This window comes from Penaeus chinensis, chromosome 25, assembly GCF_019202785.1.
Source record: "Penaeus chinensis breed Huanghai No. 1 chromosome 25, ASM1920278v2, whole genome shotgun sequence".
In the NCBI taxonomy this organism is placed as follows: domain Eukaryota; kingdom Metazoa; phylum Arthropoda; class Malacostraca; order Decapoda; family Penaeidae; genus Penaeus; species Penaeus chinensis.
In genome coordinates, this window is record NC_061843.1 from 14,719,840 (window position 1) to 14,735,768 (window position 15,929).

General features: G+C 35.5%; 1 protein-coding gene across 2 annotated transcripts in view; it reads right to left on the minus strand.

Moving 5' to 3' along the window:
* Nucleotides 1-376: 376 nt before the first annotated feature.
* Nucleotides 377-15,929, minus strand: part of LOC125038549 (epidermal retinol dehydrogenase 2-like) — a 29,512-nt gene continuing 13,959 nt past the window's right edge. Inside the window, exons 4-9 of one of the 2 annotated variants that reach the window (XM_047632067.1) lie at nucleotides 13,989-14,099; nucleotides 9,481-9,642; nucleotides 8,953-9,035; nucleotides 8,524-8,640; nucleotides 6,491-6,608; nucleotides 3,205-3,341 (exon numbers count right to left, since the gene is read on the minus strand). In XM_047632067.1, coding sequence (XP_047488023.1) covers nucleotides 6,515-6,608; nucleotides 8,524-8,640; nucleotides 8,953-9,035; nucleotides 9,481-9,642; nucleotides 13,989-14,099 — 567 coding nt within the window. In that variant the 3' untranslated portion in view covers nucleotides 3,205-3,341; nucleotides 6,491-6,514. Of the gene's footprint in view, nucleotides 3,342-6,490; nucleotides 6,609-8,523; nucleotides 8,641-8,952; nucleotides 9,036-9,480; nucleotides 9,643-13,988; nucleotides 14,100-15,929 lie in introns of both variants that reach the window. The other variant, XM_047632066.1, reaches the window with a different exon arrangement.

Consider the following 15,929-nt stretch of genomic DNA (forward strand, 5'->3'; position numbering starts at 1 on the left):
CGAGCCCACAATCCTCAGCCTCCTAGATCTTGTGAAGTCTAAGAGGTATGAGCTATTGATGTTCCTAGTACCTAGGAACCGATGCATAGCTTGTATCCTTCCCTGTCAGTGCCAGTGACCGCACTGAAGTCCCCCAAGACCAAGAGGGTGTCCCCCTGGGGATATTGATCCACTAATGAGTCAAGTTTGGTGTAGAAAATCTCTTTCTCTTCGAGCCCACTTCCCTCAGTAGGAGCATAAACTGCCACTAGAGATATGAAGCCCAAAGTGTGCTTCATTCTCACATGCAGAATGCGCTCATCAACAGGGGTAACCTTCTTGACTGAGGAATGGAAGCGGTCAGAGAAATGTTTTATTAAAATTGAAATATCAAAAATGAATTTAAATATATATATATTTTTTATTTTGCACACATAACTCTTACAGCACAGTCCTGTAATATTTTAAAAATTGTGCTTGATATGCTGAAACATACATTTTGGTAAAAGCTACACACTATAGAGACAAATATTGTACAAAGGCAAAAATATTGTATCTTGATATTTTGCTACAAATCATATATAGAATAATGTACAGTACAGTTCAGTAAAAACACACTTATGAGAGAAATAAAGAGATAGTGAGATAACGTATAAAATGGCAGAGAGAATATCACTGATGTGAAATTATCTCCATTACAGATAAGACATATTGACTACTGAGTAAATAAATTACCCAAAAATATTTTCTTTACAAACTAACATTAAACACATTTTGCATAACAATCATTCATTTTACTAGATATCTATATTAATAGTCTTTCCTTTGATTTGAATGAAGGATATAATAACTACAATAATAGCAATAATAAACAGTAAATACACACATACTGATTATCTCAAAATGCAACTTCATTTCCCTGTTTTACCTAAAAAATTGTTATCAAGAAGTCTTTAAAAGTAAATATTTGAACAAAATCAACATTGAAAGTGAAAGACTTAACTATTATCTTCAAAGTTAATGCCACATTTAATATGTATATGTATATATGTATATATGTATGTATGTATATATATATATATATATATATATATATATATATATATATATATATATATATATATATAAATTTTACTGTTGTTGTTACTCTTGGTGATATCTTTAGTGAGGTCAACCTATCATCAAACTAGATTATAACCACATTTTAGATCATATTACAGATTTACAATTATTATTGGCTTTATGATTTTTTCCTGTAGTAATAAAAACATTAAAAAAATGAAAACATTACCTGACATAAAGCATGCTTTAGTGACAGTCCTGCAGATTTTAAGAGTCAAAGTCATTTTTTGTACAAATTCAAATACTGTTATTATTTGATGATAGAAAAGGTATTGGGTTTTTGTTCATTTAATTGCTAGATTGGAATTCCTTTGTATTTGGGCACTTTTACACTGAGCATATACTTTATGTTGGATGCAGTTCTGAATGTTCCTATGTCAAATGGTTTTACTTGTTTTACATTTATCTAGATCAAATTAATTTGAAATGCACAAAGTAACACCTCAGATATTAAAGTGACATTAGATTTGTGCCATATTTCTAGCAAGGGCCATATAATTTACAGCACTATCAAATACTGTTTCATTTTGTGCAACAGAAAATTTGAATACACTGGTACATGTAGGTAACACAATGCTCATGCACACAATTTTACTGATATGAATGATATAAGGAAAGGAACAAGGAGACCTGAGGAGAAATACTTTAAGTAGACAATTTAATTTTATTTCCTTCAATAAAAAATACTGTCTGACATCTAAAGCCCTTTGTTATTCTTATACTGCACTTCAATATGGAGTATTTCTAATAAACTATATGTATCATAAAGTAGTACACTGAGGTGGTAGAATTAGCACCATAGAAAATTGCTGCTTATATATATGGTTCATTTATAGCAAGAGGTAACTACCATTTAAACTGATAAAGATTAATATTCCATTGATTTGACATTTGCTGGTTTCATTCTTTTTTTCTACTGTACTTTGCTAAATAAAATGCTTTGTAAAAGCATCTTTTTGAGTATGGCTCTCTTTTCTTTGTATATTATTTTTCTTTATTTTTTTACTTTCTTTGTTCTATACATTTGTCTGTTCTTTGTTGTTTTTAATTTCAAATAAAGATTACTCTTACTCTCATCATGATCACTAATATTGCTATTATTTGTAGTATTATTTTCCAGTTCCTTAAATGTGATATAGAAACATATGGATGACAAAAAAATATAACACTTTTCACGAAATGCATTTTCAATATATTTTTTCAGATAACTAAACTTATGGCAAAAAAAACCTTTTCATATTTGAAAACAACAGATGTAATATAAATCTATATTACAAGATTAAAAAGATTAATTCCTGAAATTTATGATTTTCTAAACTTAATAGCCACGAACTAGATTATTAATCTATATTACAAGATTTAAAAAAACAATTCCTGAAATTTATGATTTTCTAAATTTGATAACAATTTGATTTTGTATATTACATCAAGTAAGGATATACCCTGCACTTGATTTTTATATTTAGTGATATCTAGTAGCTGCATGCTCATTTTGGTTAATATAAAAAGAAGAGGAGTACACCATAATTACTCCATGAAAAGAATCACCACTTATATTTGTGAAATAGCATTATGAGACTTCTTGCATGGCAATCATTAAAATCTAAGTTTGATAACAAACACCTAATCAGACACCAGATTCAAAATGGAAAATATTCAGTGTTTACATCATACCTCAGAAAAAGGAAACATTATTATCTCACCCACTTCACTGGACTTGAGCTGAGCAAAAAACAGTCCTTTCAATAGGAGGGAGGAGGAGGAGAAAAAGAAGTAGGGGATTTTTTTTTTTTTTTTTTTTTTTTTTTTAGGCTCTTCAATTTTTATCAAAGGTTATCTTTAAATTTTAAAAATTGAGGCATGATTTTTTTTTTCCAAAGAGTCTGCCAAAACACCCAAGCCTGGACATTATAAACATGTTAGAGGTGATCTGTATAAGAGCTGATGCAGCTTATATTACTTTCTCTTCATTAATTTATTCATTTTGTTTTCAAAAGTTAAAAAGACAAATCTATACATATCATTACTACCAGCTTACAGGGAAATGTTGAACTAAAAAAAATGTCATCAAAATGCTACACTTTTACACCTCTGGGGTTCCTTGCGGCTTCTGCTTCTCTGGACCATTGGTCATCTTGAGCTGCTGCTGTGAGTCCTTGCTACGACCCTGGAAGCCCTCCATGGAAATGTGTCCTCCGCATGCCTTGTAGATTTGATAAGCCCCCTTAAATGGAAGGATGCTGTGGAAACATCAATAAATTTTCATTATGGGATTAGGGTTGTTGGTTTTCTGACTTTTAGTCTTTATTTGCTGTGAGTAGAAAACGTTAAAGGTCAACTTCTATAATTGCCCATTATCTCATTTCTGATACAAGGCTGGGACAGATTTCAAGGTTAGTTTATGTTAACAGCTCTAAACAGTGTAGAAAGATTTACAATGTTATTTCACAATAAAACCACAGGCAAATTATACTTGTATAGGAAGCCAACCACAAGCACTTTACAATTTCAAATAAAGCTGATCATAGGCAAATTATACTTGCATAGAGAGCCATCCAGTGAAAACAGACTATTTAGTGTAAGCAGAGGAAGCAAAGCAGTATGATTATTTGTTTTACAGAAAACTGTCAAGGAAAAACTAAACTTTATATATATTTATACATACATATATGCATATATATATATATATATATATATATATATATATATATATATATATAAATATATATATATAAAAATGTATATATATAAATTTATATATACACACATATATATATATATATTCATATATGTATATGTATATACATGTGTTTATATACACACATATACATATATGTGTATGTATATACATATATATGTATATGTGTGTGTATATATATATGTATAAGTATATATATGTATATATAAATATATGCATGTATATGTGTATATATATAATATATATACATACATTTATATATACATATATATACATATATGTGTGTGTGTATGTATATATATATATAAATATATATATATATATATATTTATATATATATATATATAAATATATATATATATATATATATATATATATTTATATATATATATTTATATGTGTGTACACACACACACACACACACACACACACACACACACACACACACACACACACACACACACACACACACACACACACACACACACACACACACACCCTTCTTTAATATACATACATATACACATATGCATATACATATACACACACACATACATTTATAATATACATATATACATACATTAATACACATACATTTAAAAGTATATACATACATACATACACATAAATTTATATATATACATATATATACTTCTATATATACATATATATATATATACTTCTGTATATACATATATATAAATACATATACATATATATGTACATATAAATACATACATACATATATATAATATATATATATATATATATATATATATATATATATATGTATATACACGCACACACACGCGCACACCACACACGCACACACATATATACATACACATATATATATATAAAATACACACACACACACACACACACACACACACACACACACACACACACACACACACACACACACACACACACACACACACACACACACACACGCACCCCCCCACACACACACACAAACACAAACACACACACACACACACACACACACATACACACACACACACACATATATATATATATATACACACATACATACATACATACACAAACACACACACACACACACACACACACACACACACACACACACACACACACACACACACACACACACACACACACACACACATATATATATAATATTATATATATGTATATGTATATATGTTTATATATATATTTATATATATATAAATATATATATATTCATTGTGCCCAGTGTTGGAAATATGTATATGTGAAAATGAATATTTCCACATTTCACCAGACATGATATGTTGTTAACAGGCATATCCAACATGTAACATTCATGTGATGTAATATTAAAAAAAATAATTACATATGTTGCCCTCTGGAATTATTCATTCTTATTTTTTAAATAAGACAGTGTCTAGTTATGCATTAATTCATAGACAATACTATAAATGTTAAACTGCCATGCCTTATAAATAAGGAAAAAAGTATTTACTTAAAAGGCTCTTGAGTTTCAGCAGATAGTAATAAACCCCTTGCCATAATGAGCCTCATTCATGAATTTACAGGTACAAGACCATAGGCTAGATGCATGGCTTTGCTCATATTTCACATAAGAATGCGGCAAAGTATGAGAGTAAATCTCCTAATTAATTTAAGTTACCAGCCAGATAATCAGGTATACTAGATCACATAACCCATACATGGTGCAAAAAAATACATGTTCCTCCTAGACCTGCTGTGCTTCTCCACTGCAGTCTTGGCTTTATACTGACTACCTCTCACACCAAGCCTAGCCCAGAAGCTGGGAAACACCATTTACCCAGAGAGAACATGAATAAACTCCTCTCTTTGTTCCTATTTTCTATGCTTACTTTTGATATGCCCATAAGATGAGAAGCATCACAGGTCCAGGAAGAGCCCTTTTTTTATCCATTGATCTGGTTTCCTATCATGAAGACTACATCAGGGTAAAAGGGTTAAGAGCCAAAAAGTTGCAAAATGTAATTTTATCATTTCTATGTGTAAATCAATGATTCTCAACCTTTACAATCTGGCAACACACTAAAAATACATCCTGGACTTCAGCAGTATACCAACTCTTCTTCCATTAATAGACAAATAAAGAATGCATTATAGATATTCCCTTGATAATGTACAAACTTCTATAAATTAGTATATAAAAAAAAAAACTTTAGGCTAGATTAACTTTCTACAATTTCCAAATGTTTCAAACTACATAGACATTAACTTCACAGGCAAGAAATAAGAGTCTGTAACATATTGTGCAACATCCATAGAAGGTAATCATGACACATGTGTGTTGCAACACCATAGGCTGAGAACCACTGGTCTAAATAAAAGAGGAAAGGAGTGAGAGAGAAAGAGAAGACACAGAGATAAATAGGGAAAGAGAGAAGTGAAAAAAAAAATGGGAGAGAGATTAAGTGTGATCCTTACTGCTAACATGCAGATTTTGAAAAGTACAAAATATAATAATTTCTTATTTCACTCCTTCCACCACAACTACAATCACCAACATCTTTCTCCCACCAGTCATCACTAACCACCCATCATCACTTCATCAACATCAACTATCCCTTCCACCAACCAGCACCAAATTGCTACCACCACCATACACTCTCCCTTCTGCCAGCCACCACTAACTGCCACCTCCAAGCATTACCCACTACGAACCTTGACACCTGTGAGGGGGTTACTTTAGTTGCTTTTCCTGTGTCCCATAAATTCATCCATGGAAGAGCTAATTCCTGTGACTCTGCCCAGAAGCACAAGGGCCTTCTGGGGCAGGATGCTGGAAAGATAAGGCAAGTCTGCAACCACATTCTTTTGAAGCTGTGCTCCCTAGTCACCCTGGTTAGTGCCATGCTTCTAGAATGTTAAGGCTTCAAGATTGCTAATGCTAGATGAAGAAAAAATATCTACATATATATAAATGTATATATGTATATGTATATACATATACATACACATACACACACACACACACACACACACACACACACACACACACACACACACACACACACACACACACAAATATAGATAGATAGATATAAATATATATAATAATTACATATATTGTATATGTATATATATATATATATATATATATATACATATATATACACACATATATATATATACATATATATATATATATATATATATATACATATATATGTATACATATATATATATATATATATATATATATATATATATGTATATATATATATATATATATATATATATATATATATATATATACATATATATACATATATATGTAATACACACACACACTAACATAAGGATAAATATTCTAATGATTTCTTAGAATGTTATTAGATCTATCATTCAAGTTGACTTCATTACCCTATTAAATATTCATTTATGAGTTTAAAGCAAAAATCAGCTATGTATGAAATATGCATTTACAAAACTGTTTAAATTATTTAAAAAAGGCACAATTCCAAATGACAAAAGGCCAGCATGCAAAGCCATCACCCCAGTAGGTTCCACTTACCCTTTAACAAAAGATAAAGAAGTCAATAACACATAATATTATACAATTTCTTATATTTTGTCCTCTGGGACTCAAATACAATACTTCCCTACTTTAGGGATAGCACCGTCTAAAAGAATAAAAGTTAGGTGGTGGAAATGATGTTGCAAACATTGATTCAATTGTTTCTCCTCTAATTTTAAAGCTATAAATCCTAAAGAATGCAAGAAAATGGCCCTGTCATTATATCACCTTCAAACAGGGTCATAAAAGGTATTATTTAAGAATTTAAATTACACCTTTTCTTTTAACAATTGGGATTATATCATCAGAATGTAGTTTAAAATGTGAAGCTGATTATGTCCAACAAGTTTTTAATAAAAAGAGATATAATGCAATTAATTGTAAACCAGATACATTATTTTCTCAATTAAGTCAGTGAGTTCAAAGCTAGTCCTCACATATATCTAAATTTGATCCAAATGATGGTCATCCAATGAACATCAATATCAACATTAAGACAGAAATCATTTTATATACTCTATTACATTGTCAAAGACACTTAAGTAAAGGCAGTTTTAGTCATCTATTTGATAATATATTGTGCTTTAAATTTTTTAGGATTTTTTTTATCACAGAATTATTCCTTTTTACTTCATAATTACTGAGAAATACTGTATTTCCTTATATGCAAGACTTAATATCAATACAGTGCTGTTTAAATCTAGTGATTTACTATTACTCTAGGATATGAATGTGAAAAAAAAAACACATCAAACCTAGAAATCCTCTTAGACCCTCAATGAACAGAAACACACACACACACACACACACACACACACACACACACACACACACACACACACACACACACACACACACACACACACACACAAATCACTGTATAAATCAAACCTTGATACAATAGTAGTATAAGACCTAGTCAACTACAGGATGTCAACATGGCGCCAAGTAGTTCTTCAAACATATATATATATATATATATATATATATATATATATATATATATATATATATATGTACAGCAAATCAATGGTACTTTACAGCCTGAGAATATCTAATAATCACAATATAAATAATGAAATTTGAAATATTTATAAAACCTTTCCCCAGACTAAGAAAATACAATTGAAAAAAATAAAAGACATCTAAAAAGAATGTTAAAAAACAAGCCACATACTATTTCAGAAGAATCATGAATCTGCAGAGGGAAGGCAGGATGACAGTGTAGCGGTTTAGCAAGATGCCATCTATTATCTCAGAGGCCACATACTCCGGCTGTAAAATTGGGATAAAACTGCAAGAGACGGAAATTAATTAGTCAGTTAAAAAATAATTAAATATTGATTAATCATTTGCATTGATATAATCCTGAAGAAATACCTCCCCCGAAAAATTGAATGTTTGGCAAAAACAACCAAAGGGAAACCTTAATACAGAGACCATAAAGTTTAAAAAATAAATTTGTTATAAGGTAGGAACCATTCAAAAGCTATTTCCTTTAACGTGTAGGTTTTAAATAAAAACTGTAATATTAGCTTTTTCAGATTTCATAGCCAGTGAACCAATTATAATACAGATACTGATGAAGAATTTATTCAATACATACCTTGATTTAACTCCATCAAACATTCCAGTGCTAATATAGTATGGACACACAACTGTAGTGTGGACTCCTTTATGTCCTTCAACCTGAAAAAAGTATTACTCTACAAACTTGCTGCTAAAGTGATTGTGATTTTAGTTCATCTAACTTAATCAATATCTTATCTAAACAAAATAAAAGCTATTAATGATTTTTTACAGAATATAATCAAAGGTGCACAATTTCTGAAATTTTCAGCAAGACCTATCTATTTCTTATCCATCCTTGCTTCCTTCCTCCCTTCCTTCCCTCTCTCCCTTCATCCCTCCCACCCATCCACCCCACCTCCCTCCCTCTCTCTCTCAATCCTTCTACACAATGCCTACAGCAACAAATTTAGACATCTTCCCTCCCTCATATTCTCTCTCAACCCCTTTCCTTCCCTCATTCTTCATCCTCCCATTCCTCCCTTATTCCTACCCTTCCATCCATCCTTCCCTCCTTTTCCCATCCCCCCACCCACATTCCCTCCTTTATCCCCAGCCTTCTTACCAGTAACTCGAGCCGCAGACTCTCGTCAAAGCCCACAGCAGCAAACTTGGAGGCACAGTAGTCAGTGAGCTTGTTGACCCCAGAGAGGCCAGCCAAAGAGGCCACAGTCACCACATGGCCCTTGTTGGCGGAAATCATTTCGGGGAGGAAGGCCTTGGTGGTCTGGAATAAAAAGTAGAGATGAGATTATTGTCTCAAGATTACTTTCCACCTACAGCTGCTATTGTAAATGTATTGAGTACATACACATAAATGCATATACATGACATGTACATACAAGAACATATCAGTCTATTTATATCATGTATATTTGTGTGTTTGTTTGTGTTCATGTGTGCCTATGTGTGTGTTTGTGTGTGTGTCTATGTGAGTGAGTGAGTGAGTGAGTGAGTGAGTGAGTGAGTGAGTGAGTGAGTGAGTGAGTGAGTGAGTGAGTGAGTGAGTGAGTGAGTGAGCGAGCGAGTGAGTGAGTGTGTGAGTGTGTGTTTGTGTGTGTGTCTATGTGAGTGAGTGAGTGAGTGAGTGAGTGAGTGAGTGAGTGAGTGAGTGAGTGAGTGAGTGACTGAGTGAGTGTGTGAGTGTGTGTTTGTGTGTGTGTGTCTGAGTGAGTGAGTGAGTGAGTGAGTGAGTGAGTGAGTGAGTGAGTGGGTGGGTGGGTGGGTGGGTGGGTGGGTGAGTGAGTGAGTGAGTGAGTGAGTGAGTGAGTGTGTGAGTGAGTGAGTGAGTGAGTGAGTGAGTGAGTGAGTGAGTGTGTGTGTGTGTGTATGTTATGTGTGTATGTATGTGAGTGAGTGAGTGAGTGAGTTAGTGAGTGAGTGAGTGAGTGTGAGTGAGTGAGTGAGTGAGTGAGTGAGTGAGTGAGTGAGTGAGTGAGTGAGTGAATGAGTGAGTGAATGAGTGAGTGAGTGAGTGAGTGAGTGTGTGAGTGAGTGTGTGAGTGAGTGAGTGAGTGTGTGAGTGAGTGTGTGAGTGAGTGTGTGAGTGAGTGAGTGAGTGTGTGAGTGTGTGAGTGAGTGAGTGAGTGAGTGAGTGTGTGAGTGAGTGTGTGAGTGAGTGAGTGAGTGAGTGAGAGTGAGTGAGTGAGTGAGTGAGTGAGTGAGTGTGTGAGTGAGTGAGTGAGTGAGTGAGTGAGTGAGTGAGTGAGTGAGTGAGTGAGTGTGTGTGTGTGTGAGTGAGTGAGTGAGTGAGTGAGTGAGTGAGTGAGTGAGTGAGTGAGTGTGTGAGTGAGTGTGTGAGTGAGTGTGTGAGTGAATGAGTGAGTGAGTGAGTGAGTGAGTGAGTGAGTGAGTGAGTGAGTGAGTGTGTGAGTGAGTGAGTGAGTGAGTGAGTGAGTGAGTGAGTGTGTGTGTGTGTGTGTGTGTGTGTGTGTGTGTGTGTGTGTATGTATGTGAGTGAGTGAGTGAGTGAGTGAGTGAGTGAGTGAGTGAGTGAGTGAGTGAGTGAGTGAGTGAGTGAGTGAGTGTGTGTGTGTGTGTGTGTGTGTGTGTGTGTGTGTGCGCGTATGTTCTCTCACCCTCCCTTCCTCCCTCCTAAGCTACCTATGCCTCCCTTTGTAATCCTCCTTCCCCCCCCCCCCCATCCAGCTTTTTCTTCTTGTCCCTCTTTTCTGCTTCTCCTCTCACTTTCCTTCCTTCTCACTCCCTCCTCCACTGTTGCCTCCCTCCCTCTCTTCCTCGCCTTTCCATCCGATAACATGACCATCTTAACCCTGAATAACCTTGGATAACTCTTGTGCTTCATTTAAGACCAATTTCTCTCCTTTTGCCTTATCTCCACACACTCGAGTCGCGCAGCCGCTGCGGTGACGTTCCATTATACATAAAAAAAACACATCTAGTTTTAGTGGATTTCCCTTCTGATATCACACACACACGCACACATGTATTTATAATATATATATGTGTGTGTGTGTGTGTGTGTGTGTGTGTGTGTGTGTGTGTGTGTGTGTGTGTGTGTGTGTGTGTGTGTGTGTGTGTGTGTGTGTGTGTGTGTGTGTGTATCTATATATATGTGTGTGTATCTATATATATGTGTGTATGCCTGTATCCATGTATGAATGTATGTCTGTATCCATGTATGTATGAATGTATGTATGTATGTATATATACTTAACGAGACTAGGAAAAAATAATGTGTATATTTTATAGGTAAATACCAAATATGGTTGGCACGAAGCATCTTTATAACCTAACCAGGACTCAGACGCCATTTGGAATCAGGGCTAAAAATAGTGTAATTGTAGACGATGGTAGGCAAAATAATGAACTTAAGTTTGAGTCCGCGTACTGACCCCAGAGAGTCACCAGCCCCAGCTACAACCTAGGTGCAAATTAGAGTAGGAAATTTAAAGTTACATTTCAATGTGGCTCCATCTAGGGTTATATAGACCATGGCCCACCCTCGCACGGGATTCTGTTGACCTGATGCTTCCTCTTCCCTAATCCCCTCCCGTCTCCCCCCCTCCCCCCCCCCCCTCACATCCATATACAATGTGAGTTCATCCCCCTTTACCATGAAACTCGACCGTGTTAGGTCAAATCCTTCACACCTCGATCTGTTCCCCGTCTCTCCCTCCATTTGCGAGCGGGCGTTGCTGGGACCAAGGTCTGTATCAGTCCTTACAGACAGACCTTGGCTGAGCCTCAGTGACTGACGCCCGCCAGCAAATAATGAGAGGTAGCGATTCCGATTGTGATCCACCGTAACCAACTTTATGCTGTTCCATAAAAGAGAGAGATGGACAGCTAAAGGGCAAAGAAGATAGTGATACAAATAACAAGAGCGACAGGAGAGACTGAGAGAGAAAAAAAAATATAAAACAACAACAAAAAAAAAAACAGGCAGGGAGAGGAGCTGGTAGAAAGAACCGTAACATCACATGACCTGTAAGTCCAAACCCCCTCCCTTCTCCTACCCATGCCAACCCCTCTCTCCTTTACCTCACCAACACCCCCTCATATACCCCGCAAACCCCCTCTTTAACCCCATTATCCCCCGCCTGTACTCCTACTGAACCCCATCTAACCCTCCTCCTATACCCCCACCTAACCCCATTCTCCCCCCCACTTACTCCTCCCTTCCTCTAAAAAACCGATGACATGCAGAAACAGGACACAACACTACGCATACGGGACAATAACCTCCATGCGATGACTAGAAAGAGGGAGAGAGAGAGAAAGAAAGAAAGAAAGGAGAGAGAGAGAGAGAGAGAGAGAGAGAGAGAGAGAGAGAGAGAGAGAGAGAGAGAGAGAGAGAGAGAGAGAGAGAGAGAGTAACTAGAGTGGTGAACACAAACGCTCCAGTGATGAACACACTCAGCGTTGAACAGGGGCACTATATTAATAAACACTAAAGTGACGAACTCACGTACAGAGACTGCAGTAACATACTAGTGATTAATATAAAACTACAGATGAGCTTGGAACCAAAACAACGAATATAAGCGAAACAGTATAAACAGGGGAACATGAGTTTCAAAACCGCGCGGATTATAATAATGAACTGAAGAACTATAAAGATGAAGACAGGCACTGGAGTGGTGATTAAAATAACAACAGTTCTGGATATGAAAAAAATTAACGAAAGAACTGCAGTGACGAAGACATTTAGTGATGACAGCAAGTAATACAGTTTTGATCCCAAGAACAATATTGATGGATAAAAGGTGTAATGATGAACACGAGGACCATGGTGATGGACAGAGGAAATGCAATAATGAACATACGAACTGCAGTTATGAACAGAAATGCTATGATAAACACGATACCTATAGTGATGAGCAGAGGAACAACAATACTTAATGCAAGAACCACAGCGTTGAAGAAGAACTGCATTAATGAACAAAACGTACCACAGAGATTAACAGAATAAACGAAATACATAGAGGCCACAGCGTTGAAAAGAAAAACTGCAATAATTAAGAAAAGGAACTAGTGATGAACAAAAGAACTGCAATACTGAGCAAAAACAGTGTGAACCGAACTACAAGAAGGGGCAAATGGAAAGTCAACGATAAACATAATGATGAACAGAGAACCAACAGCTATGAACAGAACGGCAATAATGAACACAAGAATTACAGTGATGAACAGAAGATCTGGAATAACGAACACAATAACTATATTAAGAATAATAATAACAGAACTGCAGCAATAACCACAAGGACAGAGCGCGAGCGAGGCGGCGACGGACTTCAATACAGTGCGTCAGCTCTTTGAAAATGCAGCTCTTTTCATTGGGATGGTTAGATTGTTTCCAAAATCGAGGATTGTTAGCCCTATAAAACTCTGAAGTGAATGGAATTAAAACACATCACATTAAAGATAACTCACCAAACAACGAAAACAAAAACATCAACAACAGCAATAATAACACTATCAATTGCAACAGTAATAAAGAAAACATACTAATGATAATAATAATGACAGCAGCAATGACAAAATAACAACAACAATAACAATAGCACTACTACTACTAATAATAATAATGAAAACAACAAGGCGACGCACCCAGAAGTGGCTGAGGGTGTTGACTTCGAACGTCTTCAGGATGAGTTCGTCGGGCGAGTCGATGAAGTTCCTGCCCGTCACGATGCCAGCGTTGTTCACCAGGATGTCCACCTGAAAGACGGAGGGAGATTAAGGGCGGCGATGCGGTGGGTAGGGAAGGGAAGGTGAGGGAAAGAAGAGGAATGGAAGGGAAGGGAAGGGAGGGGAAGAAAAGGAAGTGAAGGGATAGGATGGAAGGGAAGGGAAAGGGGAGGGAAGGGAGAAGAAATGAAGGGAGGGGAAAGGAAGGAAGGAAAGGGAAGGAAAGGGAAGGAAAGGGAAGGAAATGGAAGGGAAGGGATAGGAGGGGAGGGGAAGGGAAGATAAATGAAGGGAGGGGAAAGGAAGGGAAGGGAAGGGATATGAGGGGATTGGAAGGGAGGAGAAGGGAAGAAAAAGGAAGGGAAGGAAAAGGAAGAGGATGAAATGGAGGGAAAGGGAAAGGAAAGGAAGGGGATGGAATGGAGGGAAAGGGAAAGGAAAGGAAGGGGAAGGGGAGGGAAAGGAAGGGAAGAGAAGGGAGGAGAGGGGAAGGGAAGAGAGGGGAAGGAAAGGGAAATGAAGGGAAGGGAAGAGATGGAATACAAATTAAGTGAAAATAAAACGGAACATAAAGACATAAAGGCGGAATAACAAAGAATAAGGAAATAAATCATAATAAAACAAAAACACCAATAAAACGGAAATAACTGAACAAAAACATTACAGACCAAAAAGGAACGATCGAACTACAAAAAAAAATGCTGTCTCATCTTAAATAAACTTCAATTTGAGCCTCATTTCCTTCGTAAATATTTGTCAACTATTTCTTGTCACCTATAATATTTCATTCTACTTTTCTGCGGTCACTATGTATGACTTGTATTTTTTTCCTAGTATATACACTCTAGTTTTCACCTCTTAATTTTTTGCGCATTTCCTTTACTTTCTTTTCATTTTACCCTATTTCTTTTTACCTGTTTCTGTTGTCGCTATTATTCTGTTACAAATATGCATCTTGAATTATTCTCGCTAATCACCCAGTTCATTATCAATCTATGCAATTATCTATGACATTTAGTTATCTATCATATACGGTCATTATAAAATAAATATATGACGTACTAATAGAGTAAAATAGTGTATTTCAATAACGGGAACCCCTTTCTCTCTGACGCGCCGCCGTTACTTTCTGACTATTTGTGTTTTGTTTGTATGTATGTATGTATGTATGTATGTATGTATGTATGTATGTATGTATGTATGTATGTATGCATGTATGTATGTATGTATGTATGTATGTATGTATGTATGTATGTATGTATGTATGTATGTATGTATGTATGTATGTATGTATGTATGAATGTATGAATGTATGAATGTATGAATGTATGAATGTATGAATGTATGAATGTATGAATGTATGTATGTATGTATGTATGTATGTACGTATGTATGTATATATATAGATATAAATGGATATATATATAAATATATATATATATGTGTATGTGTGTATGTGCGCGCGCGCGCGCGCGCGCGCGCGCGTGTGTGTGTGTGTGTGTGTGTGTGTGTGTGTGTGTGTGTGTGTGTGTGTGTGTGTGTGTGTGTGTGTGTACACATAAATACACATATCTATACACACACATATATATACATATATATATTCACACACACATAAATCTAAATACATATACATATATATATATATATATATACTCATACACACACACACAGATATGTGCGTATGTGTGTGTGTGGGGGGGGCGGTGGGGTGCACGCGTGCGCGTCGCCCATCGCCGCATCCTCTTTCGCCCGCTAGCCGTTTTTTTCTACTTTATTCTTCGGTTTGTTCTAAGACTTCTTCTGTTCGATTTCGATACATGTTTCAGCATTCGGCCTTTGTCGTCATAAGCATGTTGG